The following is a 27,787-nucleotide window of genomic DNA, read 5'->3' as shown; positions in this document are numbered from 1 at the left end:
ATGCAGCTGGAGAGGATTACGGTTTGTCTCCATATGTCCTGCTTCTTCATTACGAGAACTGATATTCAACACATTTAAAGAGTAGTGGATCAGTACAGCTGGATTTTGGGGCCATGAGATTGGCAGTCAATAATTTAGTTTGGCTTCTTTTAAAGCAAATATTCAACCCCTCCTTTTGGTGCTTTGACAATAGTCAGGATGGTCAACAACTTTTTCTTTTAACTATAGATCATAACACCTACTAGAGCTCAGAGGGCTCTAGTAGGGGCCTCTGGTGGCTCAGACAGTTAAGACAGTCTGTTATTAACAGCAGCTGCTTGCAGTTACTGCAGGTTCAAGTCCCACCAGGCCCAAGGTCGACTCAGCCTTCCATCCTTTATAAGGTAGGTAAAATGAAGACCCAGATTGTTGGGGGCAATAAGTTGACTTTGTATATAATATACAAATGGATGAACATGCTAACATAGTGATGCTAACATAGTGTAAGCCGCCCTGAGTCTTCGGAGAAGGGCAGGATATAAATGCAAATAAAAAAAAAAAAGAGGGACAACGTCAGTGCATAAAAGCACCAAATAACCTCATCCGCTTCCTTCTCTTTCCAAAGAGAGACACTTTCCAAAGCAATTCACCAAGCAGGGGGTCAACCTGAGGCAAACCCTCCCCAGGGTCTGCATGCGGAGACTTACTTAAGAATGAGCGTCATCGTTTCCTTCCTGTCCTTCCCTTGGAACGGCAAAGCCCCTGTCAGCATCTCAAACTGCAAGGAACAACACAGAAGAAAATCAATGAGCCAGGGAATTCCAACAACAGCACTCACCATCATTATTTTATTTAGAACACAGAACATAAAACAATAGCACATAACATAACACAGAACATAAAAGAAAAGAAAAGAAAAGGGACTTTGGAGGTCTTCTAGTCCAACTCCTGCTCAAGTAGGAGGGTCTAAACCATTTTTTTTCCTTCCTCCCTTTTTGATTTAAAAGATTTTCTGGTTTAAAAAAGGATTTAAAAATAATTTCTGGGATTATTTTTGAAAAGGTTAAAAATGAAGATTCTTAAAATTTCAGGGAAGGAATAGAAGGTGGGCTTATTTGATCAAGGCTAAAATAGAAAATTTATTATATCTGGTTTCCCTTTCTGAGCTTTTACTCAATAGAAGAAATAAAGAAATGACGAAGAATAATAATGAGGTTTTTGGATTGTGTTTTTAATCAAGACATGAGTTACCGAGTTTATGTTGCGTTTAAAGATGGCAATAAACTATTAAAGTTGTTTTTATTTGCTGGAATGAAAGAGGGAAGTTACTGTTTTTTCTTTTCTCTCTCTCTCATTTTGTACTATTTGCAGTTTGTATCAGCTTTTATTTTTTTCTATTTGCAATTCTTAATGAAATGGTTTGAGATGCAATTACGCAGTCCAGAGATTACAGCAAGTGTGAAAAAGAAACTCAAACAACCACACCTTCCTTCCCTTCAGTATAAGAAGCGGACAGAGAGAAATTAGGATAGGATCCTGTCCTTCTACCCCAACAGCAATAAAGAGGCATTGCTGTAATCCTTCTGATGTCATTTTATTGACCTGGCCTCCCTTACAGGGCTGGCGCCCAGAGATTGCCAGAGAGAAGCAATCTGCTTATCAGTTTCCTGCCAGGGTGGCAAACAAAGCAATTGCAAGGAAATGGCAACATCCACCAAGGCTAGGAACAGATAGATATTTCCTACTGGTATCACTTTTATTTGGGGAATGGCTACAATAAATAGCTGCATTTCACTTGTCTTCCTGGTCTTTAAAAGTTGAACCTTTTTTTTTTTTGTTACAACAGTATATACAATCATCAACATAAACAATAACCCATCATGAGAGAAAAAGTATATATAAGTAAAAGTATAAGTAAAAGTATGCATATAATACTATAATGAAGAGAACAATAGGACAGGAATGGTATGGCACTTATAGTCCTCTTAGGAATGGGGTGAGGTCAATAGTAGACAGTTTTTGGTTGAAGATTTTGGGGTTTTGAGTAGAGACTAAAGAGTCAGGTAGTGAGTTCCAAGCGTTAACAACTCTGTTACAAAAGTCATATTTTCTGCAATCAAGTTTGAAGCGGTTGACATTAGGTTTGAATCTATTGTTTGCTGTCCACAAAGGAGCAACTGTGCATGAAGAGCATCTCTTCCCCTCAACCAAGGCACGTTTTCAGGTAGTCCTCGACCTACCATCACAACTGAGCCTAAAATTTCTCTTGTTAAGCGAAACATTTGTTAAGAATAGAATAAAATAGAATAGAATAGAATAGAATAGAATAGAATAGAATAGAATAGAATAGAATAGAATAGAATAGAATTGAATTGAATTTTATTGGCCAAGTGTGATTGGACACACAAGGAATTTGTCTTGGTGCATATCCCTCGCATCCCTCGCATCCCGGACATAAACTGTTTCAACTCCTACCCTCAAAACGACGCTATAGAGCACCGCACACCAGAACTACTAGACACAAGAACAGTTTTTTCCCGAAGGCCATCACTCTGCTAAACAAATAATTCCCTCAACACTGTCAGACTATTTACTGAATCTGCACTACTATTAATCGTTTCATAGTTCCCGTCGCCAATCTCTTTCCACTTATGACTGTATGACTATAACTTGTTGCTGGCAATCCTTATGATTTATATTGATATATTGACCATCAATTGTGTTGTAAATGTTGTACCTTGATGAACGTATCTTTTCTTTTATGTACACTGAGAACATATGCACCAAGACAAATTCCTTGTGTGTCCAATCACACTTGGCCAATAAAATTCTATTCTATTCTATTCTATTCTATTCTATTCTATTCTATTCTATTCTATTCTATTCTATATGCTCTCAGTGTACATAAAAGAAAAGATACGTTCATCAAGGTACAACATTTACAACATTTACAAAGTCGACTTTGCCCCATTTTACGACCTTTCTTGCCCAGGTGTTAAGCGAGTCGCTTCAGTTGTTGAGTTAGTAACACGGTTGTTAAGTGAATCTAGGCTTCCCCCTTGACTTTGCTTGTCGGAAGGTCGCAAAAGCTGATCGCATGACACACACACACCCTTAAGACACTGCGACCGTCATTAATATGAGTCGCTTGCCAAGCGTCTGAATTTTGACCGCGCGACCATGGGGGATGCTGCAACGGTCGTAAGCGTGAAGAACAGTCGTAAGTCACTTTTTTTCAGTGCCGTTGTGATGTCGAACGGTGACTGAATGAACTGTTGCAAATTGTATTAAGGAGCTCGTCCTCCATTATTCACATCAAATAGAAACGGATCGTTTCGAGCCAGGCCACTTTTACAGGTAATCGCCACAAGAGGGCAGCACGTATTCAGCTAAAAATCCTTCCCTGCTTTGCATCGCAGGCGCTTTCACAAAGCCAAAGGATTTCGAAGCTCTGCTGCTTGAGCTGATTTCTGGGGTCTCAGGTGTGGTGTGTGGAGCAGCGGTCATCAACTGGTGGTCCGTGGACCACTGGTGGTCTGCAAGAAAATTTTGGTGGTCCACAGAACAATTATTTGCATTTTTTATATTGCACTAAATCGCGAGTCCTCAAACTACGGTCCCTGGGTCGGATATGTGCAATGAACGTTTGTGTTGCTGCAGAGAGTCTCCTCCTTCAGCGTCTTTTTGTGTGAGTCGGATGGGGACAGAAATTCCGATTTGGGGTCTGCGTCAGCCTCCTGGTGTGGGGCTTTGGACGAAGGCTGGGGGGAAATGCCACTGGTGGCAAAGAGCCGGAGGGTCTTGTTCCAGTGGGACTGCATCATGGCTTGGAACTGGCTGACCATCTCAGCCCGCTGAGCCTCCAGGCGCCAGTACCTGGCCTTGCCCTCCTGCAGGTCTTCCCTCTGCTTGGAAAGCCTATGCTCCTAGTTCTCAGTGAGGTGCTTCTGCTGAGTCTCCTTCTCAGCCAGATCCAATTTGAACTGAGCCAGCTGTTTTGCCAACTCTTTCTCGTGGTGGCTGCTTAGCTCCAACAACTGCTTCCTGCTGGGACCCTATGGAGCCCGGGTGTGGAGGCAAGGAGGGGCTGGGAGGAGAGGGGTGAGTAGAGGCCTGTGAGGTGCCCCTGTGACACTGAGTTGACCACGCCCACCCAGTCCCATGACCACCTAGCCACACCCACCCAGCTGGTCATTAGGCACATCATATTAGTGGTTCGCGGGATTAAAAATTATGAATTTGGTGGTCCCTGAGGACTGAAAGGTTGGGGACCCCTGGTGTGGAGGATCCCAGGAGGACCATCCAGAGCATAACATAACATAACATAACATAACATAACATAACATAACATAACATAACATAACATAACATAACATAACATAACATAACATAACATAACATAACATAACATCAGAGTTGGAAGGGACCTTGGAGGCCTTCTAGTCCAACCCCCTGCCCAGGCAGGAAACCCTACACCATCTCAGTCAGATGGTTATCCAACATTTTCTTAAAAATTTCCAGTGTTGGAGCATTCACAACTTCTGAAGGCAAGTCGTTCCACTTATTAATTGTTCTAACGGTCAGGAAATTTCTCCTTAGTTCTAAGTTGCTTCTCTCCTTGATGAGTTTCCACCCATTGCTTCTTGTTCTACCCTCAGGTGCTTTGGAGAACAGCCCGACTCCCTCTTCTTTGTGGCAACCCCTGAGATATTGGAACACAGCTATCATGTCTCCCCTAGTCCTTCTTTTTATTAAACTAGACATACCCATATCAGGGTTCTCCAACCTTGGCAAGTTTAAGCTTGGAGGACTTCAACTCCCAGAATACCCCAGCCAGCTTTACTGGCTGGGGAATTCTGGAAGTTGAAGTCCACCAGGCTTAAAGTCGTTAAGGTTGGAGAACCCTGATCCAGAGGGTTTAGAAGGCTTCTGCTCAAGCTGCCTTATTGAAGCAGGACTTCCATGCTTCTACCCAGGCCTGTTCTAATTTTTCATCAGTCTAGCTTCCCTGGAAGTCATGCTCTTAATTTAGCGTTCCCCCTCAAGATAGAAGGGCAATTCTTGTTCTTATTGGGCATGGATTTCATGTCACTTATTAATTAAACTAAACTGCCTACTAGCCGAAATGCTCTCTACAGTTTGCCTAAAAACACACCGAAAAATGCAAGTTAAATCAAAATGTGTGCAATTTAAAAAAAAAAAAACCAAACATAAAAATACTAGGTAAACTAGGCAGCTGCAAGACAGCCATTCAAATGCTAAAACGAGATGAATTAAAGTACGAGATGAATTAAAGTACAATTAAAAGCCCATTAAGAAAGCTGGGAAAATAGCAAGGTCTTGACTTGGAGCCAGAACGACAATATGGTAAGTTGAGCCTCTTCCTGCAGAGGGAGTTCCATAAATGGTGTCTCACCCCCGAAAAAGCTCACCTCCTTGTAGCGATCTACCTCCCCTCCTTTGGGGAGATTTGGAGGAAGGCTGATCAAAAGCTGATCTTAAAAATCAGGGGCATTTCTCTCCCGCTCCAGGATTACAGCCAGATCATTTCCTAGTACAGGGGTCTGCAATCTTAAACACTCAAAGAGCCATTTGGACCCATTTTTCACAGAAAAGAAAACACTGGGAGCCAACGCAACGTCACTCTCACCCAGTCACATGACACACACCCCCAACCACGCCTACCTGCATTTTGTGCAGTGGTGAAATCTAAATTTCTTTCCTACGGGTTCTGTGGGTGTGGCTTGGTGGGTGGGGGGTCATGTGACTGGGTGGGCGTGGCTATGTAACCATGTGACGGGGATCAAAAGACAGAAACGCACTATGTCCTGCTGGAGCAGGGTTGGACTAGATGACCTCCAGATCCCTTCCAGCCCTGGATTATCCTCTGAAGCTGCGTCTAGTGCCAGGTTTGTAGTCCTTACTTCCTCTCCTTTTTGCTCTCTCTCTCTTTCTCTCTCTCCCTCCCTCCCTCCCTCATAACCCCCCCACCCCCCATTTTTTGCCTAGCAGGCTTCAGCTTTTTTACCTTTTAAAATATGCTTTTAAAAGTAAAAAAAAAAAGGCTCTGAGGATCAGGCACCTCAGCTGGGATCGTCAGAGCCTTGTTTTAACCCTTTAAAAGCATTTTTTTACAACCTTTTCGGCCAAAGAGGTTGTAGAAAAATGCTTTTAAAAGGCTCTAATGATCCCAGCTGAGCCGCATGATCATAAGAGGCTTTTTTTTTTTTACTTTTAAAAGCATTTTTTCGGCCGAAGAAAAAGTGCTTTTAAAAGTAAAAAAAAAAACCAACTTTGATGATCACGTGGCTCAGCTGGGCATGCGGGGGGTGGGGGAAGAGGAATTTTTGCTACTGGTTCTCCAAACCACCCGCCACCATCGCTACCGGGTCGGGCGATCCGGTCCGAACCGGGAGCATTTCACCCCTGCATTGGATGCCTACGCCTGGCCTACAATTTAGTTAGCTCCATCATCTACCAGGAAGTTGGAAAAAACAAGCTTTTAAAAAAACTGCGGAACAGGATGAGCCAAGAGCAAAGCAGGCTGTCCAAGGAAATGCACAACGTTAGCGGTAGTAGTAAAAAGAAAACAATCTGTTTATGCCCCCCACTGTATCATGACAAGCCCTACAGCAGAGATTTTTTGGGGGGTAATCTATGGCCCGACTTGCCTAGCAACTAACTAGCAAGGAATATTCAGAGAGGTTTTCATAGGTATTTTAAAATAGCAGTGACATGATAAATTTGGATTCAATGGACCATCCATTTGTCAAATCCCTTAAAAGATTGACCAGCCAGCTCTGGGAAGTAGCAAATGCCTCTGCAATCTTTCCAGAAAAAACAACAACAAAAGCCTTCGTGACACTGATCAATGCTCCTATTGTTGACCAGTCAATGCTTGAGAAGATGAAAATTATGCAACTCTGCCCCACTTGGGCCGAAATCAATTTATTTGCAATCCGTTTCAGTCTGTTTCCCAACCTGGGTTTCATAGCAAATTAGCTTGGGTCACCTTCCCTGAATAATCTTCTTTGCCTCACTCTTTCTCGCCAAGCAGTGATCCAAGAGAGAGTCTCCTTAGTGCAGGGGTGTCAAACTCGATTTCATTGAGGCATCAGGGTTGTGTCTGATCTCGGAGGGCTGGGGACGTGGCGTGGCCATAGTGGGCGTAGCCAGGGATGCGGCCATGATGGGTGTGACACATGTCGGGGGCACCTGTGGTGGCCAAGTGCTAAGGCAGGACTTCCTTGAGACCCTCCCTCACTCTGATTATAATCTTCCTTCCTTCCTTCCTTCCTTCCTTCCTTCCTTCCTTCCTTCCTTCCTTCCTTCCTTCCTTCCTTCCTTCCTTCCTTCCTTCCTTCCTTTTCTTCTTCCTTCTTCTTCCTTCCCTTATTTTTCCTTCCTTGTTCTCTTCCCATCTCCTTTCCTTCTTTTTTTCTTTGTCTTTCCCTTTCTCCTTTCCTGTCCCTTGTTGCATGCTCAAATGCAAAAGGGGAAACATTTCTCCTTTTGTTTTGTTTTTAATTTGTTTTGATAGCCCTACTGCTAGCAAAAATGGAGCATATGGACCCACCCCGTGCCCCGTTTTTGCCCTGGCCAGCCTTTTGTAGTGAAAATGGAGCCCGGGGAAAGGCCGTGTGCTCCCCCCCCGAGCTCCATTTTCACTGGCAGAGGGCTGCAGGAAGCTGGTCAGACCGAAAATGGAGCATGGGGGGTGGGGGGCGCATGTGGCCCCAAGTTCCATTTTCACTAGCAGAGACACCGCAGGTCAGTCCTTCGCTGTTTCCAGGCCAGCCCTGCAGGTCAGATCTAAGCATCCCACGTGCCTGATCCGGCCTGCAGGCCTTGATTTGACACCCCTGCCCTAGTGGCAATGGACAATCTCTAGAGTGGTCTTCTCTGATTCCAATGCCCTTGCTAGTTGTACATTTAGCTCAGCGGTAGGATTCAAATAATTTAACAACCGGTTCTCTGCCCTAATGTTCCAACAACCAGTTCGCCAAACTGCTCAGAAAGTTAAGAACCGGTTCTCCCGAAGTGGTGCGAACCGGTTGAATCCACCACTGATTTAGCTTGACGGTTTCAACCTGCTGTGAGACTATTCCTATGTCATCTTTTTACTAAAGAAATGGATGCTGCCAACTCTCTGAGAGCATCTGAGCCGGTAACAAACTGACAGAGGGAACGGTACCATTAGTACTCCATAGGACCACCAGTCTGCGCTCTGGGTGTGGCCCTGGCGATTCACTACTTCTGGCGCCATGTACTCGACGGTTCCGCAGAAAGAGTAGGCCTTCTTCTCATGGTCAATGGCTTCTTTGCTTAAACCAAAGTCTACAGGAGAGACAAGGGTTGGGGAGGGGGAAAAGGTAAATGAATGTTGGGGAATGAAGAGCATCAGAAAATAAGGGAAAGGAAAGGTAGAAAGATAGGTGGGTTTTTTTTTTTTTATCAAGTACAAGAAATATCAACAAAAAACAAGAGAGGCTGTACCTGTAAGTTTGATATGTCCTTCATTATCTAGGAGAATACTGTGGGGGGAAAAAAAACCCACAATAAAACACAACAAATGAGCTAGAATTAAAACCAGGAAGTAAACACAACTAAACAACTAAATATCAACTAAACCAGTGGTGGGTTTCAAAATATTTTACTACCGGTTCTGTGGGTGTGGCTTGGTGGGCGTGGCATGGCTTGGTGGGCATGACTTAGTGGGTGTGGCAGGAGAAGGATACTGCAAAATCTCCATTCCCTCCCCAATCCAGGAGAAGGTTATTGCAAAAATCTCCATTTCTTCCCGATCAGCTGGGACTTGGGAGGCAGAGAATAGATGGAGGCAAGGACAGTCAGTATTTTATTACCAGTTTTCCGAACTACTCAAAATTTCCGCTACCGGTTCTACAGAACTGGTCAGAACCTGCTGAAACCCACCTCTGAACTAAACATTCCAAAGTGGAATGCAACCACATTCCTAGAAGATGGAGCTTTGGGATAAGCAACATCCCTAGACTGAACATAAACTTTGAAAATCCTCATGAGGGAACTCACATCTTCAAGCTTAGTTACAAGGATCTCCAGGTTGCTTCCTGAAGCTCTCAACCTGCTGTCCAATTTAGGAACCCAGTAACCCGCCACAACAGATGGTTGATCCAATTCAAATCTACTTTGTGTCACAGAAGCTCTCTGGGGATTTGGGGCTAGCCTCTCTCAGCCCAAGAGCCAAGGTGGTACCTTGTGAAGGTGTTGGAGCAGAGAAATCTAGGTTCTATGGATAGTCTCAATTTGCATCCATTTGTTTAAAGACTGTTCAAAGGAACGATGGTGGTGACAAAAGTAACTTATGATCAGTCCTTGCACTTACAACTACTGCAGCTGTCCCATGATCATGTCAACAAAACCCAGGCATTGGCCACTAGCAGGTATCTGCAACAGTTACAGCATCCTGGGGCCACACAATCACAACTTGTGAGCTTCCAAGGATGCTTCTAATAAGCATAACCAATGAGGAAAGCTTAATGTGTGAGTCATTTAACAACCATTGCAAAAAGGGTTGCTAAATAGAGCAGGGGTAGTCAACCTTTTTATACCTACCGCCCACTTTTGTATCTCTGTTAGTAGTAAAATTTTCTAACCGCCCACCGGTTTGGGGGGAGATGCACAAGCTATTCTGAGCCTCGTCCCACTATAGCGCCATTTAGTTTCACTTACGTAACGTGAACTAAACTTACGCGCGGGCAATACAAATAGTATATTTTCAGAAATTTAAATTGTCACAGGGAATTTTATGAAAACCTAATGAAAATGTTTTTAAATAATGCTATGAATTTTTTTTTAAAAGTCAATTAATTTAAAAAAAAAAGGAAAGTGCTTCAGTATTGGACAAAACCCCTACCTCCCACCATGAAAGCTGGAATGCCCACTAGTGGGTGGTAGGGACCAGGTTGACTACCACTGAAATACAAGTGTAACTCACTTGATGACCACATTGCTTAGCAATGGTTTTTACTACCGGTTCCAGAGAACCGGTAGTAAAAAAATGCCTAAAAAGTAAAAAAAAAAAAAAAAAGTTCTGACGATGACGCGTCGCTCACCTGATCGTCGGGACTTTTTTTTTTTTTTTAGATTTTTTACTACCGGTTTGGCGAATCTGTAGCCTTTTTTACTACCGGTTCAGGAGAACCGGATTGAACCGGGAGCATTTCACCCCTGCTTTAGCTCCAAGAAAGTGAGAAAGTGGAATACATGTTTAACCAAGCACATAAATAAAGGAAGGAAGGAAGAGGACTTGTCAATAATTAGGATTGATCAAAAATCTTTGCAGAAGAAGAGAGAAGCGTAGTTGGAGGGCAAAAGGTTGGGGAAAGCGGAATTGTGAAGGAGCTATAACACTTTTAGCTTGCTGGATGGAGCATTCCACTGGTATATTTTCTCCAATGGGGCCACAGACTGAGGTGATCCCAATGCATTTTTGGTTTTGCAACGGGAGGCTGAGGCCATAGTGGAGCTAAAATAAAGTGGCTATGTCATAATTTGAGGGACGGGCATGGTTAAAGGGTCAGGGCCCACCACTCAGCACATGTCCCAGAGAGACCCAAAGTAATGATCTCCCTGGAAGGGGCAGAAATAAAATATTTCAGCCCCTTTTTGAATGGGGGTGGGGAAGAGGATAGAGATGAGTTTTTAAAAAAATGAAATATACACACCACAGCCATAGACCAAAAAAAGTGAAAGATGAGAAGGAGTCTCTGAAAGAGTAAATCATCTTGACACCCCACCCCCCAGGACCTCCATTTTGGGATGATTGTTTATGTCCTGGAGCAGCTGTGGGTAGGACAGGAGTGACTCAGCCCCCGTAGGCCTACCTACTCCGGTTTCCACCTTTCTCTCTTGAAAAAGGGAAACGGAATGAAATTGGGCATTTAGGGGCCAAATTACAAGGGTGTAATCTCTGGGTCCTTGAGTGCCATAAATGGGATGCTGGGTAAGACTTAAGATTCTTCAATTCTCATGTAAAGGCATTACATTCCACTAACACTGTTATTGTAGGCCGAACCCTTCCCCCCCCCCCCCCCGGACTATGTTGTTCTCTTCCATTCCTTCTAGCACTGAGGACGTTGCCTAGTTTGGTAATGAAACGTCTGCAAGAAAACCACCATGCTCAAACAGCAGCAAATCTCCACAGTTCAAGGCTGAACTACAAATATTTTCTTCTAACAGTAAAATTACTGTTGTGGCCAAAATTGTGGAAACCTTTTGGGAAAAGTGTATTTTCTAAAACTAGCTAACAACACCACTTTTTTGGGGGAGTAGTACCATAAAATTATATTATCAGTGGAAAGATAATTTAATCAAGAATGTAATGCAATAACTTTTATGAAGGATTTACTATTAGAATAGCAGGTACAGTATAAAGAAGAAAAGCGAAACACGCAGAAAAAACGAGATATACAAAAATTATCACGTCAGTTAATACTTAGTTGGGTAACCTTTAGCATGAATTACGGCCTTAAAATGTCTTGCCATGGAGTGAACCAAGTCTTTTAGTTCTGCAGCTGTTATAATGTGAAACCAAGATTGAATGATTGCTTCTATTAACTGGGTTTTATTGCTGGGTTGCTTCTGACTAACAAGTTTCTTTAGTCAGCTCCATAGATTTTCAACTGGGTGAAGGTCTGGGCTATTCCCAGGCCATTCCACCAGTGGAATAGGATTATCTTGAAACTCCCCCAAAAAAGTTGTGTTATTAGCCATCAAACCTTAAAAATACACGTTTCCCAAAAGGTTGTTGTGGTCCACCAGGAGCCTGCGGAGCTGGCAGCGGAGTCAGACAGTGAGGAGGCTGGGGAGGACAATGGGCCAGTCCTGGAGTCAGGGGAAGGCCTGGATGAGGGCTCTGCGTCGGAGGCAGAGATGGGGCAGGGGCCATCTGGGAGCGATGTGAGGACTCCGGAGCCTCCAGAGGCAGACAGCAGAGAAACAGGAGGAGCCTGTTCCTAGTGCACGCATGCAAAGAGCTGCTATAAGGCAAGAGCAGCTAAAGCAAAAAGGACAACTCGGGAGTAAGGTCAGGAGAAAACTGCTCCCTCCCATAAGGCTTAAAAGAGCAGCTCTTGGGCTCTTGGTAGGAAAGCAACGTTGCTACATTTGTTTCCTGTTGGCATCTCTTGTTTCTGAACTTCGAGGGGGCTTTGCCAAGAAAAGCCTTTGGCAGGATGCCAAAGAAGACAAAGGTTTGTGATAAGGCCAAAGGACTTTTTCTGAAGGATTTGTTTTGGAATTAATTTGGACTAAGCTAAGAATGAGGTAATTCTCAGCTGTTCTAATAAAATATGTTTGTTTAGGACGATTGTGTCTGGTAATAACTACTTGGGCCTAGGTCACAACTAAGATTTCCACAATTTTGGCCACTACTGTATGTTACTTGGATGAGTTAGTGATCCCTTGAGCATCCACCAAGTAAGCCCATCCACAATATTTGCCACCTAGTAAGATATCCTGGAGAAAGCCAGTCAATGAGCTTCTGGCCTGCACATACTTCTCTGGCTTGAGGTCCCTGTACACAATTCCCAAACGATGCAAGTGGCCGAGTCCTAGCGCCAGTTCTGCAAGGTAGAACTTCACATCTTCTTCTGTGAACATCACCTGAGAGGAGAAGAGAACTGCCAGTTCAGGTCAAGCGAAACAGAAAAGAAAAACAAGGTTATCTATATAGCAGGGGTCTCCAACCTTGGCAACTTTAAGACCTGTGGACTCCAACTCCCAGAATTCCTCAGGCAACTTTGCTGGCTGAGGAATTCTGGGAGTTGAAGTCCACAGGTCTTAAAGCTGCCAAGGTTGGAGACCCCTGCTATATATAGATAGTCCTTGATTTACAACCATTTATATAGCCACTTTTTGAAGATACAACGGCACAGGAAAAAAGTGACTTATGACTGGTCCTCACACTTATGATCATCACAGCATCCCTGTGATTAAAACTCAGGCGCTTGGCAACCAACAGGTATTTATGTCAGTTGCAGCATCCCAGGTCCCATGATTTTGTGAGCTTCCCAACTGGCTTCCAACAGGCAAAGTCAATGGGGAAAGCCGAATTTGCTTAAAGACCGTCCGATTCACTTAACGATTGCAGTAATTGGCTTAATGACCATGGGGGGGTGGAAGGTCGTAGAATTGGGTGTGATTCATTTAACAACCACCTTGCTTAGCAATGGAAATTCCGGCCCCAATTGAAATCATAAGTGGACTGCTGGCATTCTGTGAGGGTGTTGTCAGCCCCGAAGTCATTTTGGGAGCATCTTCAGGGCTGCTCCAGCAAGGCTGGTTGGAGCTGTGGGAACGTGATGGGGGAGGGGGAGACAGAAATAGCTGAGGGGGATGTGTAGCCAAAATAACACTTTTCCACGGGAGCCAACGACGCTTTGCCAGGTGATGGAGGGGCGTGGATAAGAGCCAGCCGGAGATGAGATTACAACCCAGTGGTGAAATGTAAAATTTGATACTACCGGTTCTGTGGGCGTGGCTTGGTGGAGGGTTAATGAGACTGGGTGGGCGTGGCCAACTTTTTTTTTAACTTTTAAAAGCATTTTTTCTACAACCTCTTTGGCTGAAGAGGTTGTAGAAAAAATGCTTTTAAAAGGCTCTGATGATCCCAGCTGAGCTGCACGATCATCAGAGGCTTTTTTTTTACTTTTAAAAGCATTTTTTCCGCCGAAGAAAAAATGCTTTTAAAAGTAAAAAAAAAAAACCCTCTGATGATCACGTGCCTCAGCTGGACATGGGGGGTGGGCAGAGATTTTTGCTACCGGTTCTCCGAACCACCAGCCGCCATTGCTACAAGATCGAGGGATCCGGTCTGAACCGGGAGCATTTCACCCCTGCTACAACCTGATTGGGCCATGTGATGGATTAGTGACCTGGGAGCAAGAACTTGGGGTTTTGATTTGGGTGGGAAAATCAGAGTCAGGTTTTCACCAGCTGTGCGAATATGACATTCCTAACAAATCCTTGCTTTGAGGAAACTCTAGGCCTCAGGGTTTTGATTGCTTTGGGTATACTTGACGGTTCTCCACGCATATAAATTAGGAAGTGACCCTATTGGTTGAGATCATGTATTTTAATTATAGGAATGGTATTTTACACGATTGATGTCAGTAGTATTTTAATTTTAAGTTACATAACAGATAACTTAAACAGATAAAGGGCCGTAATAGCTCAGGCTGTTAGAAGCCTGTTATTAGAACCCAGCAGCCTGCAATTACTGCAGGTTCAAGCCCGGCCCGAGGTTGACTCAGCCTTCCATCCTTTATAAGGTAGGTAAAATGAGGACCCAGATTGTTGGGGGGGCAATAAGTTGACTTTGTAAATATACAAATAGAATGAGACTATTGCCTTACACACTGTAAGCCGCCCTGAGTCTTCGAAGAAGGGCGGGATATAAATGTAAATAAATAAATAAATAAATAAATAAATAACTGGTTTTTATCATAGATTTTATCTGATATGTATTATTTTATTCTTGAATTTTTTAATTGTATATTTAATTGTATATTTATTTTTTAATTGTATATTTTATTTGTTCTGGCCTATGGCTGTAATAAACTGAAACTAAACTAAACTGATTGCTTTGGGCCTGTTACTTGGAACCCTGACAGGTGTAGGGTGTAGGGCAGGACCATATACAGGAAGGGTCAGAAAAATCAAGATGGCAGCTGTGACTGCCGGAACAAAGCCCACTGCTTTCATATTGTAGAGATTGTAGAGTTGCAGTTGTCAGCGTGACCTTTTTAACCCAGCATCTATCTGTGACTCTAAGGCTGTGGAATAAACAAGGACTCTGTACTCGGGAGTTATATTCTGCAGTGTAAGAATCCCTTTCCTCTTTTCTTTTAAAGAACATGTTTAAAAGGCGTATGCGATGGAGCAGTGATTGGATTAACCAACAAACCCTATTTCTCAGCAGTGACTCTTTCAAAGCTCTCTTTTGGATGGGAGGCAGGCTGAGAAGGGCAGAATTCTTAGAATACCAGCTATTTTCCGGCACACACGATCAACATTTCCATGCAATGCTTTTTGTTGTTATAGAAACTGGGTTCTCTTTCACCAGAACCTGTGTCTTCCACTCAGATCCCACTGCCAGCATGATTAATTTGAGAACCCATCCCAGCCTGTCAAAGATCATCTCTTTTCTATTTGGTTAAAGGCACGCGGTATAATACTCCCTTGCCTCTTACTTTGCAGGCAGGTCACCGAGGATGCATCTATTTTAAAAGCATTGTTGGAAGTTGCTAAGCAGCGGGAAAGAAGGGAAAAACAGGATAAAGAGAGCAGTGTCTTCATTAAAAGCTGTTCTGGCTGTTCCCTAATACAAGTAGCCCCCAACTTATGGCTGCATTCTGGGTGCTCAGCAATCAGCCCCTATTTGTGTATTGTAGCACCCCACAATCATGTGACCGTGATTTATGATCTTGTTGACAGAAATCAGCATTTACTTCCAGTGTCAGGCCACAACTACCCTGTACCAAATCATAGGCTCATTTCATGACCATGGCGTCAGGGTTCCAAGTAATACTCCCATAGTACACAGAACTCCAAGGCAGGTAAAATTCCTCAAAGAACAGTTTTATTTGGATATATCATACTGGCACAGGCTGGGGAAAACCGATTCTGAAGGTTCCCACGGTTTTCACCTAATTAAAAGTGAAAGTTTTCTTCCTTTCCCAAACAATCAGTCACAGGGTCCAATCAAGGTGTCGTTGTCCGGTTGCCTGGTAATTTTGCTCCTCCTCTCTCTGACCACCTGTGGGAATGTCCTTGGTTCCCAGGAGTAAGTATTTTGCTTTGGCTACAAAACCCCAGCTATCTCTATTCCCTCTTCTCCCAATCCCTCAGCTCCACTGTGGCAACACTGAAGCTTCAAAATGGCCTCGGTCAGGTCAGCTTCAAGGTTGACACATGGCATCTGTTTAAAAGGCTGCAAAATGGGCTGCCCTGGGGAATTCTGGGAGCTGAAGTCTACTTCCTCTTAAAATCGCCAAGGCTATCCAACAATGCTTTAGGTCAATGATGCCAGTATCCTTACAAAACATCTACATTGCAAATCCTACCTCCAATATACAATAAATATACAATATATAATACATACAATATCCAGTAAGCTATGTAGCATGCAAATACACTCACTTCTTTGGAAAGGCGCATGAAGAGGTCCCCTCCTCTGAGAAAGTCGAGGATGAGGTATACTTTCCCTTCTGTTTGGAAAGCTGAAATGCAAGGCAAAGAACAGAGATCAGCATTCCTTAAACCAGTGGTGGATAACATTTTCCGGACCGATTGCTCAAAGTATCCACAAAATGTAATGTGTGTGTGCCCCCTGCGCATGCTCCCTGCTCCCCATGCATGTGTGTGCGCCCCCTGCTTGTGTCCCATGCCGTGCATGCATGCACCCCCTGCATGCGCCCCACCCCCTGTGCATGCGTGCACCCCCACACGTGCATGTGTGACAGACCCAAAGACCAGCTGGCTGGCAGGAGATGCACACGCATGTGCAGCAGAGTTGAACTGGGGTGACAGGTCGCGTGCCATCGGCGAGGGCGCTGCGTGCCACCTCTGGCACACGTGCCATAGGTTCGCCATCACAACCCTAAACAATTGGGGCAGCCTTCTGCAATGGTGGCCCTGCATCACGGAAGCTGGGGAAGTCTGAATCTGCTTGAGACGTTCTTCCCTAACCTGGATGGCTTCCAGATGTATAATCTTCAACTCCCTAAATTCTCAGAAATGCCTCTGCTGACAGGGGTGCTCTAGGAACTGAGATTCATAGTGAAAATACAATTGCAATGACATCTGTGATGACATACAGATAGTCCTCGACATACGACCACAAATTGGAGCCAGAAACAATGTGGTTGTTAAATTGTATTGTTCTGTTCTGTTACTTCTGTTCTATTTATACTCCTTTCATTTCTTCCTTTTTATTGTTCTAAGCCTGCCTAGAGGAGCCCCAGATAGGTGGCAAATAAAATTAACAAATAAATACGAGTCATCACATGACCACACCTGATTTTATGACCATTTTGCTGTGGTGGTTAAGCAAATCCATGATGGTTAAGCAAACCTGGCTTCCCCTGTTGGCTTTGCTGATTGGAAGCCAGCTAGGAAACTTGCAAATGGTGATCATTTGACCCTGGGACCATTGTAAAGCCTAGCCTAGCCCCTAGACTGCAATTACATGGCCGCAGGGACACTGCAACAGTCGTAAGTGTGAGGAGCATTCATAAGTCACTTTATTTCAGCATTGTTGTGACTCTGAACAGTTGCTAAATGAATGGTTGTAAGTCAAGGACTACCTGTACATATAATGACATCATCATGCAAACATCATCATTATAAATTTGTGGTGCCTTTGGCAAGAACTTTAGCATTAAATCTGGCAAGGTTATTCATGTTTGTGTCATTTGTTCCTCCTAATCCCACATCCAAAGATGCCCCAGGTGTGCAGTTCCTTTTATACTTTTAATTCGGTTTTCGTAAGAATATGTTTGAAACATGTATTGCTTTGCATGGAAAAATCCTAGAATAATAATTAGGAGCTTTTAAACTTTCTAAATTTTATTTCTAAAAATTGTACACATTAAAGTTCATGTGCACTTGCTTGAGCAGGAAAGCAGGGCACACTGATAGAAAACAGCGCATATTGTAAATCGGAGGTCTCCAACTTTTTGACAACTTTAGATTAATGGGCTTCAATTCAGGGATGAAATGTAAAATTTGTTACTACCGGTTCTGTGGGCGTGGCTTGGGGGGGGTTTAATGTGACTGGGTGGGTGTGACCAACTTTTAAAAAAAAAACTTTTAAAAGCATTTTTTCGGCTGAAGAAAAAATTTATTTATTTTATTTTTATTTATTTATTGGATTTTTATACCGCCCTTCTCCCGAAGGACTCAGGGCGGTTCACAGCCAAGATAAAACAGCAATAATATACAAATAAAACCATAATTAAAAAACTTATTAGATGTAAGGCCAGATTAAAACATTTAAAACCATAAAAAACCCCTAAAATTTGTATCAAATATTAAAAGCTATTTAAAATTTTACTTTTAAAAATGCTTTTAAAAGTAAAAAAACCAAAAAAAACCTCTGATGATCGCACAGCTCAGCTGGGGCAAGGGGGGAGCAGGGATTTTTGCTACCGGTTCTCTGAACCACCCGCCGCCATCGCTACCGGATCAGGCGATCCGGTCCGAATCAGGAGCATTTCACCCCTGCTTCAACTCCAAGACTTCCCCAGCAGCTGAGGAATTTTGGGAGTTGAAGTCCACAGGTCTTAAAGTTTCCACGGTCGGAGACCCACCCACCCTGGCTGTAAATAAATAAATACCTCATCCAGAAAACCAGCTGCATCTATGCTCATGTGATTTGAGAACTTTTCAGACTCTGCTCAGTCTCTGCAACTTGGTAGGATAAAGACTCTGCTCTACCTTAGCAAGTAGCCTACCAAAAAGTCTCAAAAAGTCTGCGATTTACATTTCTCTTCAAATCAAGATGTACTCACCATAATGGAGTTTCACGATGAACGGGTGGTTCACTTCAACAAGAATATCTCTTTCCATTTTGGTCCTCACACGATCACGCACTATCAACAGAGAAGAACCCAATTCAAGTGGAGTAGATCTAAAAAAACGTGCACAGCACCAGCCCTAACACCCACATACAACCCAAAGCTGGCAACTTGTGGGCCGTATCGGTGAAGCACGGAGTCGATCATTGTTTAAAGGAACATTATCAAATAGAGGCTAGAGCAGGGATCTCCAAACTTGGCAACTTTAAGACTTGTGGACTTCAACTCCCAGAATTCCCCAGCCAGCATGGCTGACTGGGGAATTCTGGGAGTTGAAGTCCACAAGTCTTAAAGTTGCTACGTTTGGAGGCTCTTGGGCTAGAGGAAAACCAAGTTAATGAATGTCCCTCATGTATTCTGCTGGCCAATAGATGTAGGACCATCTCACCTTTCAGGGTTGCTTTCTTGAGGACCTTCATGGCGTAGAGGTGGCCGTTATCTGGCGGGGTGATTTTTCTGACAAGAAAGACCTGTGCAGAAAAGGTCTAGATGAGAAACAGCAACACATCTAGCAGAATTTTGGGGGAAAACAGAAATGGGAAGTAGTTTTGGAGCTATGTAATATGAACACACACACAGTTTACATTAACTATGAAATATATAGCCTCACCTTGCCAAAAGAGCCCTGTCCAAGAACTTTAAGGAGCTCAAACTGAGACGGGTCGGCCTTCTCGGAACCTTCTTTCACAAGATACGTGATTGTATATTCTTGGACAGAACCTTCATTCTGAATGTGAAGGAGGAAAAAAAGAAAACAAAACACATGGTAAGCAAGGCACACATAACTGCGAATAGAAAGATGCACATTGGCTCCAAGTTTACAAAACGGATGCAAATTCTTGTGACCCTAAAAATCAGTCAGATGTTAGTAACAATACTTACCTTTGCAGGCTTGTAGTGAATTGATTGAACGTGTGCATATGAAAAAGCTTTGAGCGTATGAGAAAAGAAGGCACGGATATTCAGCGATAAATGAGAGACGTACCAAGAGCAGGGGTGAAATGCTCCCGGTTCGGACTGGATCACCTGATCTGGTAGCGATGGCGGCGGGTGGTTCGGAGAACCGGTAGCAAAAATCCCTGCCCCTCCCATGCCCAGCTGAGCTGCGCGATCATCAGAGGGTTTTTTTTTAACTTTTAAAAGCATTTTTTCTTTGGCTGAAAAAAACGCTTTTAAAAGTAAAAAAAAAAAAGCCTCTGATGATCACGCTCAACTGATACTGAGTGAAAGATTTTTTCTACAACCTCTTCGGCCAAAGAGGTTGTAGAAAAAATGCTTTTAAAAGTTTTTTTAAAAATTGGCCATGCCCCCCAATCACATTACACCCCCCCCCGACCAAGCCATGCCCACAGAAATGGTAGTATCAACTTTTACATTTCACCACAGGTACAAAGGCAAACTCACAGATACTGTAACATCATATGTCAGCTTCTGTGAAGACCTATGTGTACCTACAAGGAACTTGCGAATACACAGTAATAACAAACCTTGGTTTACACCTAAACTTAAGCAGCTACGACATTCCAAAGAGGAAGCCTACAGAAAAGGCGATAAAATGCTGTACAATCAGGCCAGAAATGCACTAACAAGGGTGATAAGAGCAGCAAAAAGAAGCTACTCTGAAAAGCTAAAGAATCAATTTTCAGCAAATGAACCAGCAAACATGTGGAAAACTCTTAAAAATATCACCGGCTATGGCAAACCTCCTTCCCAGGCTGAAGGTAATCAGCATCAGTAAAGTTGACCAAAGATTTGCCTTACAGTAGTGGCCAAAATTATGGAAACCTTTTGGGAAAAGTGTACTTTTGAGGTTTGATGACTAATAACACCACTTTTTGGGGAGAGTTTCAAGATAATCATATTCCACTGGTGGAATGGTCTGGGAATAGCCCAGATCTTAACCCCATTGAAAATCTATGGAGCCAACTAAAGAAACTTGTTAGAAGCGACCCAGCAATAAAACCCAGTTAATAAAAGCAATCCTTCAATCTTGGTTTCACATTATAACAACTGCAGAACTAAAAAGACTTGGTTCCAGCCTTCTGTGGTCTTTGTTTAGTTCCTTCCAATTCTCCCCCCCCCCAAGCATTATACACTTGAATCAAGAATCTAGATCTTTCAATAATACATATAAAATATGATAATTTGAAAAATAGCAATTTATGCCTCGGGTGAAAACTATGGACTGCTTTGTTCTGTGAGCCGTTTATTTATTTTTTTCCCTGGCTATCTGTAGCGTTTTTGTGGGTCTTCTGAAACACCAAAGGTTTTTGTTTTTTTTTAAAAACATATTCTTCCTCTCCCGCTTGTTCAAAATCCAACTTTCACTTCCAGTTGAATGTCACAACTCAAACTGAGGTCGCCATGATTATGATCTTTGAAGGTATAGCTGCATCACAGCATCTGAGTATTCTCTCCAAGGACTACATGGCTATCCTTTCAAAGGCTAGAGAGTGTGGGTAAAGCTTAAGAAAGATGATCTTGATGAAAATATGGAACACCTATTTTCTACATTTTTTTTTAAATCCAGAGGAACAAGATAACATTCAGAATCAGGTCACGCAGAGGCCCCCATGATTTACTGGAGTATGAAAAAGGGAAGAAGGTATAGCATCATTAGACTTACAAGGTTCTGCTATTACAGCAAATGTTACTGTAATAAAGATAATTTTAGTCTTCCTGTGGAGTTGATTTCCTGGTCTGGTCTATTAGTGGGTAGACTAACAATCTGTGTCATATTTCTTGACTGATAGTTCTTTACTGTTGATAGTTGGTCCTAAAAGACAGAAGTTATCTACGAGTCCAATATCTTTAATTTGCTTTATTTCGCTGGACCTGTTGATCAATTGGGGTTTCTTTATATTTAATCTTAACTTCAGAAACTGAAGGCTTGATATTTGGCCGCTTAAGCGTAAGCAATTCGAACTAATGCCATCAAGGTCACCACTGAAAAATAATTCAAATGATTCAAAGCGCAGATTGTGCAAGACGCAGAAGAAACAGATCATATATTCAGTTTGTGCAAGAAGATCACACAAACTGATTTTTACAGATTTACATCTGTAAAAATTATCATGTGTCAGTAATGAAAAGGTGGTAAGAACACAAGAGTTGAAAAACTAGTTGAAAATGAGTAGATTAAAATATTTGTGGGATTTGCAAATATAAACTGACAAAGACTTGGCTCGTCATAACTGATCAGTTGTGGTTGAGAAGAAGAAAGTGTGGATAATTGATGTGGCAACACCAATAGATAGTAGAATAGGACAAGGGTCTCCAACCTTGGCAACTTTACGACTTGTGGACTTCAACTCCCAGAATTCCTCAGCCAGCGCATGCTGGGAGTTGAAGTCCACAAGTCGTAAAGTTGCCAAGGTTGGAGACCCCTGGATTAGAAGACAAAGAATTAGAGAAGATTACAAAATATCAAGTTCTGAAAATTGAAAGATTATCGTATAAACCAACTGTGGTGCTCCCAGTGGTTATCGGCACATTGTGGGACCTACAAACATCGGATGCTGCGTAGAAAATCTGCATATTGGCAAAATTTCCACCTGTCAGTTACAAAAAGCCACACCACACCACACCACACCAAATCTGCACATACACTATACCAATTCATTGTGACTTGGTTCCGAAGATCCAGTTCAGGTTCTTAGGAAGAGCTTAATGCATATGAAGGGCAACACCAGCTACAGAACTGCCAGCTGTATATAATAATAATTTTTACTATTTTTAATAACTTTTATCAAATGTGATTGTGGGCAATGTTTTCATCGTATATGCACCTTATACATGCACATGGTAGGACTGCAAGTTGCTTAATGCTGTCTGATAACTGGAAGAGCATATAAACGTAGAAAAATAAATGAAATAGTTGCATTCTTGCTTGGAGCGTTTTATCCATGAAAAGCCAGAAAGAAAATTTAGAAATAAAGAAGCCTCGGCATCTGATGGAGGCCTAGATTTAACCATGTTTTATGCCCTTCTCGTTTTTTTATCCTAAAAGCTTTCTCTTTTTAAACCACATTTATGTTTATCTAGTGCAGGGTCTCTAAACTCTATGCTGGCTGGGGAATTCTGGGAGTTGAAGTCCACAAGTCTTAAAGTGGCCAAATTTGGAGACCTCTGATCCAATGAACAGTAATGATGCAGATGGGCTTTCTGGCCTTTTGATGTCTTTAATAACATCATTTCCAACCCTGGACCTCCACAGAAGTGTGCATTTTGTACACATACAAATGTATCTTCATATCACCTCATGCATCTGGCAAAACAAACAGTATACTGGCAACTCCATGAGTCTTGAAGCTCCAGTGCCCTGATCCACTCAAATCGACAAGTTGCCAGATCCACAGCTTGATCACTTGCAAGCATTTGCTCTTTTCATCCGATCCCATATGTGTGTTTCCCGCTTCTTATTCCCCACTCAAAACACCACTCTTCTCTTTTGCCATCTTCTTCTCATCCCTTTTGGTGGGTGAATGTTTATGCCATCTAAATTACCCACTGTATCGCAAACACAGGCTCGAGTTTGTTGCAAAACACAAGTTTCTGTGGCTGCCACCATCACCACAGGCATCCTGCCAGCTTCCCCAAACCATCTGTTCAGCCTCCTGAGCTGTTCAGTAGACCCCACACACATACACACACACACACACACACACCATCTCTTGGAAGCCTTTGGCCCAGTAATCCTTCCTCTCTGCTTGGGGGAGATTGAGATGGTGCCAATGCTTGCAACTGGCATAAATGTCTTGCCTAGAATCAGATTCCAGTCAAAATCCTGCTTCCTAGTAGAATCCTCAGATGGAGTTAAGTAACCACAAGCTAAAGTCGCAGAAGTTAGGGAGGGTGGCAGTTTTGCTATTGACCAAAAGGCTGGTGAACCAGTTTTGCCAAATACCACTTATAAAAGTCCTGGGCAGTGTGGAAGTGTTGGAGCAAACTCAGGTTCAATTCCAGCATAAACCAAGGAAATTCCCCAGGATTTGGGGCCAATTATGTTTTCTTAACCCAACCTGACTCATAGGATGGTGGCTGTGGAGGAAAAACTGATGGATGGTTTGTTTGTTGCCTTGAGTTGCAGGAGAAAAAGCAGGGTATATATCTAACTATGTTTTTACTATAATAGAAAAAGAAAAAAAAAACTCTAAGGAACTTAGAAATGGTTCTGCTAGGTCAATGAAGGCCGCTCTAATTCAGCATTTTTCAGAGAATCAGAGATTTAGAAAGGCCTTTGGAGGTGCCTTCTGCTCCAGGCAGAAATCTGAATTGAGGCATTCCTAAGAAATACTGTATCTCTAGAAATCTCACCAGTAGGATATGAAATTAAGAACTCATTCCCAAAGTAAAATACTGTCTGTAATCATGCCAACATCTAACTATCATGACTAATCAGCTGCTTTTGGATTATTACTCAGACACCAAATCATTGTTTATTTGACCCTCTTGAGCAAGCTAGAGTCAACCTCGAAGTTGATCAAGGCTTGTTTGACCAATTCCTAGTATTATTCCCTTCACATTTTTGTCACTTTTATTTTATAGCCTTCTGAATTAATTAGAGGCTTAGACAGAGCACAAAGACAAGCCAGGGAATAAACCAGAAAACTAAAGCATGACATCACTACTCCACTACATCATTATTCCTATCGGTAAGTCAATAACAACATATGATGCCAAACAGTGGTTAGCTGTCGTGAAAATAAACCATAATATAATCACTGATTTTCTTCTCACAATACACTAAGCCAAAACCAAACTATATAATTTAATCTGTATTTACTATCAATACTATCTAGGAAAGTATTAACTAGAACAGGGGTCTCCAACCTTGGCAAAGCTGGCTGAGGAATTCTGGGAGTTGAAGTCCACAAGTCTTAAAGTTGCCAAGGTTGGAGACCACTAAACTAGAATACTCTTTAACCTGGGCATCTTCTAGAGATTTAGACTACAATGCTCAGAATCCTGAGTGCTGGCTATACATTGTTGAAGGATTCTGGCGGCTGAAGTCCACACAACAAGTTTCCAGACCGGGGCAAAGGATTCTAGTTTTTGGCAGAAAATAACTCTTTCCCAACCTTTGTCTAAGGTCATTGCGGACAGTAAATGTTGGCTGCATTTCTGCAGAAATGTCCCTGAGGACACAGAAAGAAGCTTCCTCATGCAAGCTACTGTGATAATTTCCAGAAATATGATGTGTGTAAGCCATCCCAGGAGTTCATCCAGGTCAAGATGAACTGGCTGGAGAATTCTGGGAGCTGAAGTCCACAAGTCTTAAAGTTGCCAAGGTTGGAGACCCCTGAACTATAGTATTCCATCTTCCCCAGCTAACATCCTCTGTTAGACTATAACTCTCGTCATTTGTCCAGCCACCGTGGACTAATTTAGGAATGAAGGCAGCTGCCATTAGATATACCCAGATGGCAGAAGGATGAAGCAGTCTCACCCATATTCAACCCAGAAAAATTTTGCAGCCTCACTTGAAGGGGCCAAGGATTGCTTTGCCTGTCAGCTTTGCCCTTTCCCACTTCAGCAGGCACAGCCTCTTCAATCAGGTAGCCTTAGTCTACTCTAATGGCTGTTCAAGCTTCTTTCACTATCTGTCTTCAAGCATTTTTGTTTGTCTCACAAGGTTGGACAGAGTGGAGGTTTCCATGCCTCCTCTATAAAACAAGAACTGAGCCTTACGAAACCAACTAGCAGATGTTTTTTTGTTGGATGCCATTCTGGTAAAGTCGTATTATTTTTAACATGACTAATTTCCAGATATCTAGTTTAACATAGCTGAGAGACAAATTATGTTTACTGAAAGTGTTCTGCCACAATCCAACAAAACTTTATTAAATATCTTTATTAAATATTATATTATTATATATTATATTATATTATATTATCTACAAACCCCTCACATCCTGGACATAAATTGTTTCAACTCCTACCCTTAAAATGACGCTATAGAGCACTGCACATCAGAACAACTAGACACAAGGACAGTTTTTCCCGCAATGCCATCACTCTGCTTAACAACTAATTCCCACAACACTGTCAAATAATTTACTAAGACTCTATTACTATTCTTCTTCGCTTCCTTCCTAGTATCTATCTCTTCCCACTTATTACTATAACCATGTTGCTTGTATCTTTCAATTATATTGTTTTTATAGTACGATCCTAGTACGATTTGATAGCTTATTAGTAACCTTGACTATCACTAAATGTTGTATCTTTTTATTCTTGATGAATGCATTTTATTCTCCTTATGTACACCTAAGACAAATTCCTTGTGTGTCCAGTCACACTTGGCCATTAAATAATTCTAGTCTAGTCTAGTCTAGTCTAGTCTAGTCTAGTCTTAAAACAAACTATAATAGTTTGGAATTACAGTAAGGACTTTCCTGGAGCAAATTCTAAACTTCCTTATCAAATTAAATCAATGTCACATGGAATGAATTCTGTAGCAATCTGTCATGCACAAACAATCAGACCCACACATGTACAGTATAAACTAGCTGCTTCATTGCTCAATGCCTATTTCACAGCAATTTTCCCAGACTGGCAGTTGCCCCTGTGAAAGGCTAGATAAGGTTCAACAGCATCCAATGGGGTGTAGGATTTGCCCTCTTGTCTCTATTTAATGCTTCCAGACTGATTCCCCGCTTATTTATTTATTTATTTATTTATTTATTTAATTAATTAATTAAACTTTTATACCGCCCTTCTCCCGAAGGACTCAGGGCGGTGTACAGCCTGCATTAAAACAATTTATATACACACTAAAATAACAATTAAAAAACTTATTCCATAAAGGCCGAAATTAAAACCGTCCAAATTGACCATATAAAATACCCAATAAAATACAATTAAAATTTAAAATTTAAGAATTTAAAAATTTAGCAATTAAAAAATCAGGCCAGTCCCGCTTGAATGAATAAATAAGTTTTCAGTTCCCGGCAAAAGGTCCGAAGGTCAGGTAATTGGCGTAAACTGGGGGGAAGTTCGTTCCAGAAAGTAGGTGCTCCCACAGAGAAGGCCCTTCCCCTGGGGGCCGCCAGCCGACACTGCCTGGCGGACGGCACCCTGAGAAGACCCTCTCTGTGAGAGCGCACGGGTCGGTGGGAGGCATGTGGTAACAGCAGGCGGTCCCGTAAGTACCCGGGCCCTAAGCCATGGAGCACTTTGAAGGTGGTAACCAAAACCTTGAAGCGCACCCGGAAGACCACAGGTAGCCAGTGCAGACTGCGCAGGAGTGGTGTTACCCGGGAGCAACATGGTGCTCCCTCAATCACCCGCGCAGCTGCATTCTGGACTAGCTGAAGTCTCCGAGTGCACTTCAGGGGTAGCCCCATGTAAAGAGCATTGCAATAATCCAGGCGAGAAGTGACGAGAGCATGAGTGACCGTGCATAAGGCATCCCGGTCTAGAAAGGGGCGCAACTGGCGGACCAGGCGAACCTGGTAAAAAGCTCTCCTGGAGACGGCCGCCAAATGATCTTGACGCCTTGACCCCTCCTCCCATCTGAAACAGTTTCTCTCCGACACAATCATCGTCCATCCAGCCCAGCTGTTCACCTAGAATGAAACTTTTGGCTATGTTCCTCACCACTACAGCTTTTTCCCAGGCTGGTATCCTTCTTCTGTACTAGTGGAAAAGTCCCATAATTTCAACCCACTTTAGCTAAAGGGTAGCAATTGTAAAAACTATGGGTCAAGATACCCATTAGCATGCTAGCCTGGAGAAAGCTGAAACAAAGACCCTCCTATGCAGCTGAGAGAACCACCCAAAAGAAGAATTTTTCCAAGCCACCCCACCGTTCATCCCTGAAGCTGCCTTGTTGCCCCGACTCAGAAGCAAACAAGCAGACACGCGTAACCAGAGAGGAACTGGCCTGCACTACTAACCGGGTTACTGACATTGCTAGCAGAAATCAAGGGCAGATTGCAGGCTTCGGCACGCCGTTTTCCCAGAGCCAACTGCGTGAGAAAGGCAAAGAGACAAGGAAGCTTGAGCTGCTTAGCCATTTCCACTGTCCCATCCTGGTCAAAACAGCCCATCTCCAGCTGCAAGATCTCTACAGGAACATGGCTGGAAGCTACAGGCACACCATCCGATCAGGCACACCTGATTTCACAGACGACCAGCTCCCACCATAAATGCAAACCCACCGGAAGTGCGGAGGCTGCTTAGCG

The 27,787-nt window shown here is 42.8% G+C and overlaps 1 protein-coding gene across 9 annotated transcripts in view; it reads right to left on the bottom strand.

The window, feature by feature from the left end:
* Window positions 1-27,787, bottom strand: part of RPS6KA1 (ribosomal protein S6 kinase A1) — a 126,872-nt gene that overhangs the window by 26,457 nt on the left and 72,628 nt on the right. For 7 of the 9 annotated variants that reach the window (XM_058195209.1, XM_058195210.1, XM_058195212.1 and 4 more), the window contains 8 exons: window positions 19,210-19,326; window positions 18,988-19,069; window positions 18,534-18,614; window positions 16,162-16,241; window positions 12,518-12,624; window positions 8,476-8,513; window positions 8,174-8,316; window positions 687-757 (listed from right to left, as the gene is read on the bottom strand). In XM_058195209.1, the coding sequence (XP_058051192.1) occupies window positions 687-757; window positions 8,174-8,316; window positions 8,476-8,513; window positions 12,518-12,624; window positions 16,162-16,241; window positions 18,534-18,614; window positions 18,988-19,069; window positions 19,210-19,326 (719 nt within the window). Of the gene's footprint in view, window positions 1-686; window positions 758-8,173; window positions 8,317-8,475; window positions 8,514-12,517; window positions 12,625-16,161; window positions 16,242-18,533; window positions 18,615-18,987; window positions 19,108-19,209; window positions 19,327-27,499; window positions 27,717-27,787 lie in introns of those variants that run through there. The other 2 variants (XM_058195211.1, XM_058195216.1) reach the window with 2 other exon arrangements.

This window comes from Ahaetulla prasina, chromosome 10 (genome assembly GCF_028640845.1).
Source record: "Ahaetulla prasina isolate Xishuangbanna chromosome 10, ASM2864084v1, whole genome shotgun sequence".
Classification (NCBI taxonomy): Eukaryota; Metazoa; Chordata; class Lepidosauria; order Squamata; family Colubridae; genus Ahaetulla; species Ahaetulla prasina.
This window is presented reverse-complemented; position numbering and strand designations above follow the sequence as displayed.